Below are 6,144 nucleotides of genomic sequence, written 5' to 3' on the forward strand. Positions count from 1 at the left end.
TAAGATAAGGACCTGGGAGACTTCATTACTCCTAGGGATAGAAGTTCAATATACAGAGCAAGGGGTCCTGATGTCACAAAAGAAATTCACTCTTGACCTTCTGAGAGAGTTTGGTTGTATAGATTTCCCATCTATGACCTGTCCTATGGATCCCTCAGTGAAACTGAAAGCTGATGAGGGAGCTCCACTAGCTGATCCCTCCTATTATAGGAAGCTGATTGGTAAACTTAACTTTCTCGCTAATACTAGGTTGGATATTGCATATAGTGTACAACATCTCAGTCAGTTCATGCAGAGTCCCAGGAAACCCCATTTAAAGGCAGCATATTATGTCCTAAGATACTTAAAAGGTGCCCCATCTTTGGGCATTTTCCTCAGCAACACTGCAGATTATGGTGTGAAGGCATTCTGTGATTCAGACTGGGCTACTTGCTCTCAATCAAGGAAATCAGTCAGTGGGTACATTGTGCTACTTGGTAATAGCCCTATCAGCTGGAAGTCTAGGAAGCAGTCTACTGTTTCATAATCATCTGCAGAAGCTGAATATAGGTCGGCTAGAATGGTGGTTGGTGAACTTGTATGGTTGGCAAGACTTCTCAATGAGCTTACTGTTCCATTAACCTTACCTATTCCCATCTTCTGTGATAGTCAAGCTGCCTTGCACATAGCAAGAAACCCTGTGTTCCATGAACGTACAAAACATATTGAACTGGACTGTCACTTTGTGAGAGATCAACTATAGGAAGGACTAATTTCTCTTCATCATGTCTCTACTAATGAGCAGCTAGCTGATATCTTGACCAAGTCTTTGACAGGGATCAAACATGCTGCACTTCTTAGCAAGTTGGATGTGAGGTACTCCCCTCCAACTTGAGGGGGGGTGTTGAGATTATTTATTATTTTTATTCTTTTACACTTGTATTAGCATTAAGTAGTTAGTTAATTCTTGAGCAGATGTACAACTACTATAAATAAGACATTACCTTTGTATTTTTCCTTTTTTTTAATGAGTTGAAATAATAAAGAAAAGTAGCTCCTTCTTTCTAGAAGGTTCATTCATGTAACTGCTCCTCTCTCTCTTCGACAGTACAACATCATCCGCCATTAGAGCTCGAGTTGAGCCCATCCTTTCTTTCTTCAGTTGTCTCCAAGTTTTTACAGCGGTTTTGTGAATGGGGAAACAAAAATTTCTAAATTTTTTGAAAAACTCATTTTTTTAAAAATTTCCAAAATTTGAAAAAAAAAAAGAAAAAGATAAAATATGTGTAGACAGACGGGTCCTTAATTTTCTTTGTATAATCCAAAGGTTTCGTATGTTGAACATTTTTGCACTGGTGTCATTTTAACGATCTACCATAATCTTTAACATCAGTTTACATCAAGCCAAATAGCCAATTATACTTTGTGAAGACAGTGTAATAACAAGAACAAGTGAATGTCTATATAAAAATAACAATACGATTGAACAACAATAGGATCCGTGGCGCAATGGTAGCGCGTCTGACTCCAGATCAGAAGGTTGCGTGTTCGATTCACGTCGGGTTCAAATCCCCCGATTCAAAGTGTGATCCAGTCTTTTTTTACCTTTTTTGGCCCATTCAAGGGCAACATCGTCATTTACTGCACATCATCCCTTCTCTCGGAACTGAAAGTTGAACACCGAAAACTTCCACTACTTTTCTGCAATATCTGCTCACTTCCTCTCTCCATTTTTCACCATTATCTCCCTCACCCCTACGCCCATAAAACTACCCTCCAATCCAATGCACATTCAATTTCCACTTTAATTACACCAATAAAAAAAATACCAATAATGACCCTGCCATTTTCTTATTCCGGGTCGGTTCAGTTTACCTCTTCAACTACTACTACACCAACATTTCAACAACCCAAACTGACCCACAATCCATGGCTAAATTTCACTTACAAGAGACCCGTTTTCTATGTTATCCGTTGTGTGTCGACCCGACCCGGGAGGAAGTCGGGTACCATGAGCCGTATCGGGTCATCCGAGGCACAGGAGCTGGTAACTTTGCTGATGAAGAATTTCAGTGATAAGAAGCCATTAGTGAGCACTCTGAACAAGTATGTTAAGTTTGTGAGGACTGAACACTGTTTCTTGCTCTTTGAAGAACTTGGCAAAACTGATAATTGGCTTCAATGCCTTGAGGTTAGCACCTTCATTTACGTTAAACTTGCATTTCCATTTTTTAAGTGTTAACCTTGAATGTCTATATAGGGATAAGTGTGAGATTGAAAGAACCCCTAGTCTCTTATTTTTTTAATAAATGATGGTAGGTGTCTGAGCTAGTTTGCGCGCACCTCGACTATTCCACCGGGTACCTGCTTCCTACCACCAGCACAAGTATTAGGTAACTTTGCCCACCAAAGCTTAGGAAGATGGAAAGAGATCACCTAGTGTATTTTGCATTTTTGCTTCCCCTGATATTTGAACCTGAGACATCCTATTTAATTGACCATTAAACCACATTGTTGGATACTAGAACCCCTTGTCTTAAGGGACCCGTAACAAATTACTCAATATTGGAATGAGATAGGCTGAATAGAACAGAATGGATTCAGAGGGTTTTTGTGACCTACCTGAATTAGTTTGCGGTTGAGATGTAGTTGATTGATTGGTATTTTGGAATTGACTAATGAATGTGTCTTGATCAAGCTATTTAGATTTCTCTGCCATCGGCAATACACACAAATAGGTAGGTGTGTTGCATATGATCTCGGCACTTGGTGCAAAGGTTTATGCGTTTCGAAGACGTCAATGGACTAGAACATCAAATATCATGTGCAAATTCAAAAGGTTCATGACATTAAAACTGTTGTGTAGAGGTTGGGGAAATGCTATCACCGAGTGGTTTAGGTTCGAATTTCCATTTATGGGTTTGTGTTCAACTTTTATGTTGGAGTTTTCTTGGGTGTGTAGAAGGTGGTGGTTTCTGTCATATGTTTTTATGGTTTATACTGGAAAAAGAATTTGGGTAACTAGAGAATTTTCAGAATGCCTAACCTTTTCTTTAATTATCAACATGGAATGCCTTTTTTGACTGACTTCTCTGAAGTAGAATTAGTTTACAGAGCAGTTGTTTCACTTATAAATCTAATATATATAGGTTTTCAGATGGATGCAAAAACAACGGTGGTATATAGCGGATAATGGGGTTTACTCAAAGTTGATATCAGTAATGGGGAAGAAAGGGCAGATCAGAATGGCAATGTGGCTGTTCTCTGAAATGCGTAATAGTGGGTGTCGGCCAGATACCTCAGTGTACAATGCAGTCATTTCAGCCCATCTCCACTCCCGAGACAAATCGAAGGCCTTGGCAAAGGCTATGGGTTACTTTGAGAAGATGAAGGGAATGGAGCGTTGTAATCCAAGTATTGTTACCTACAACATTCTTTTGAGAGCTTTTGCTCAGGCAAAAAATGTGGAACAGGTAGATGCACTGTTGAAAGATCTTGAGGAGAGCATAGTCACTCCTGATATATTCACATTTAATGGTCTGATGGATGCCTATGGGAAAAATGGGATGATCAAGGAAATGGAGCATGTTCTCTCTCGAATGAAGAGTAATGAGCTGAAACCAGATATCATTACTTTTAACATATTGATTGATTCATATGGGAAGAAGCAGGAATTTCAGAAGATGGAACAAGTTTTTAAAAGCTTGCTTCGATCCAAGGAAAAACCTACCATTCCCACGTTCAACTCAATGATAACAAACTACGGAAAAGCACGGCTTAGAGAGAAAGCAGAGTTAGTTCTTGAGAAGATGACTGACTTAGGTTATAGGCCAAGTTACATCACATATGAGTGCCTCATTATGATGTATGGGCATTGCGACTGTGTTTCGAAAGCAAGAGCACTATTTGATAGGGTGGTGGAATCTGAAAAGGAGAAGAAGGTTTCAACACTGAATTCAATGCTTGATACTTATTGCATGAATGGTTTACCCGTAGAAGCCGACGCGCTCTTTGAGAGTATTCATTCAGCCAAAGCTTTCCCGATAGATTCCTCAACCTATAAACTTCTATATAAGGCCTACACTAAAGCCGATATGAAGGAGCTAGTACAAAAATTGCTGACATGTATGGACAAAGATGGGATTATCCCCAACAAAAAGTTCTTTCTTGATGCTTTGGGCGCCTTTGGGACTGGACCTATAAGCCAAAAGGCAGCTGGTGATAATAAAGGATTGAACAAGCAGAGGGGTCGTAAGTGAAAAGAAAGAGTTAAGAAAGAGTGGGTTGGAGTTAGAAAGCTGGTTGAAGCACTCGTTTCTCAGACAAATCTATTTAAGATGAGGTTTTTTTTTGTAAGACACGTTGAGTGGCTCTCAGTAATCATCTATGGAACTGCAAGGACTGTTTTTGTTTCCCTGGTACCTTTCTCGCTATTTCTTGGACTATACATAAGTCTTCTGCATATCTTAATAGTTTCTTTTGATGTGTTTCGTCACATATTTTATTAGCATATATGGATCACTTTGTAAGAACTAAAAGGTGAATATGCATTTGACTATCAATGAGTGCTTTTTCAAGTAGTGCAGTTAAACTTGCATGATCTGTTCTCTTCAGAAAGTCACAAAAGGAAAGAAAAAAAAAAGTAAGAATCATCGTGAACCAAATCGCTATTAATCCTGATCAAGGCTGCCTATGCACTTTAAGAACAATTTTCGAGAATTTGGGATCCTGGACTTTCTAGGAACCAACACATTGATTTGACTCCCATCAACAGCTGAATAAATTGTTTGTAAGAATCTGTTGAGGCATTGTGAAAACTAGACGTGCTTGTGAGTTTCCATTTCTGAACTATCTGATTCTTTTTCCCTTATAAAAGGTGTGTGAGGGTCAGCTTGCGTGCGCCTTGACTATTCCACTGGTTACCTGCTATCTCCTACCAGCAGAAAGCGCACCAAGGCTTAGGCAGATAGGAAGAAACTACCTAACATTTTTGTCTCTGCTAGGATTTGAAACTTGGTCTCCAAAGTTTCACCCACTTTATTAACCACTAGGCCCCGCCCTTAGGTGCACTGTCTGTTTTTCTGGTTATCAAGTTAGAATTTTATAAAACCTGTTGCTTAAGCCTTAAAGTATTCCTCGAGGAGACTAGATCACCTACATTTGCATATGAATGCTATTCATGAATTCCTGAAAGAGGTTCTAGATATTATTAGCACATTTCGAGGTAGTATACTTAATTCCTTCCAAAATCAGCCTTCTTTCCTTTGAAGTGAAAACTAAACAAGAACATTAACCTGTAAGTCTAAAAATTGCTGTGTCGTGATCGTCCATTGTCTACATTATGTTTAACAGCAAAAGATGAGATAGATTTGATTAACAATCCTAAAAAAAGAAAGAAAGATGAGATAAAATTTGACGTGAATTATTTCCCTTCCACTGTAAAATCCACTTTCCTTTCTCTTATTTTCTATTGGTTAAAGCAACACAAATTTTATTACTCCTATAAATAGTCTAGTAGTTTGCCTGGTATTCCTAGATATCCATATTGAAGAAACTACTGATGTCAGAGTGCTTATTTTATGATACTTACTCCTTTTCATTTCCCTGTCACAGGTTCAAGATAGAACATGAAACATTCAAATCGTGATTCGCACCTGAACCTCATTACCTATTCCTTCAGAAAAAGTGATTCTTGATGCTGTACCAAGAGGGTGTCTCTTGCAAATAGTTGTAGTCATTGAGCTAGCCTTGAAGTTTTCCTGTTTGCATCTGTAGATTCTCTTACACTTTTCTCCTCTTTCAGCAATGTTATTCTGTTGCAAACAATTAGAAAGAGAGAGATGACATCTCCAGTTAAGTTCCTTTACCATTTGTTTGTCTCATCAATTGTACAAATTACCTCAGTCCCTGCTCTTGAAACTTTTGAAGGGTCGTTTGTTTGCAAATGGCAAAGGGGGATAATAATAATAATAATAATAATAATAATAATAATAATAATAATAATAATAATAATAATAATAATAATAATAATAAAGAAATAGAAGAACTAGAAAAAGACACAAGCCCACATTAGAAATAGTGTCCATTAGAGGTTAAGTTAGTTAATGGAAAATGTGCTGCAGTAATTTAGACATATTGTTTAATACTATTGTCGAACAAGGTAGT

General features: G+C 38.1%; 2 protein-coding genes and 1 non-coding gene across 3 annotated transcripts; all 3 read left to right on the plus strand.

Annotated features, from left to right (window-relative positions):
- The first annotated feature begins 70 nt into the window (after positions 1 to 70).
- LOC109205915 (uncharacterized mitochondrial protein AtMg00240-like) lies at positions 71 to 526 on the plus strand. Its single transcript, XM_019368680.1, has one exon. It carries the CDS (start codon positions 71 to 73, stop codon positions 524 to 526), a length of 456 nt encoding a protein of 151 aa, XP_019224225.1.
- Positions 527 to 1,462: 936 nt separating this feature from the next.
- Positions 1,463 to 5,861, plus strand: LOC109205918 (pentatricopeptide repeat-containing protein At4g39620, chloroplastic). Its single transcript, XM_019368683.1, has 3 exons — positions 1,463 to 2,170; positions 3,129 to 4,397; positions 5,593 to 5,861. The coding sequence occupies exons 1-2, from the start codon at positions 1,814 to 1,816 to the stop codon at positions 4,236 to 4,238; spliced, it is 1,467 nt and encodes a 488-aa protein (XP_019224228.1). The 5' UTR covers positions 1,463 to 1,813; the 3' UTR covers positions 4,239 to 4,397; positions 5,593 to 5,861.
- On the plus strand, positions 1,475 to 1,546 carry TRNAW-CCA. The gene has a single exon. It is a non-coding gene; the product is annotated as a tRNA-Trp (tRNA).
- Positions 5,862 to 6,144: the final 283 nt, after the last annotated feature.

The sequence above is a fragment of the Nicotiana attenuata genome, unplaced genomic scaffold, assembly GCF_001879085.1.
Source record: "Nicotiana attenuata strain UT unplaced genomic scaffold, NIATTr2, whole genome shotgun sequence".
Classification (NCBI taxonomy): domain Eukaryota; kingdom Viridiplantae; phylum Streptophyta; class Magnoliopsida; order Solanales; family Solanaceae; genus Nicotiana; species Nicotiana attenuata.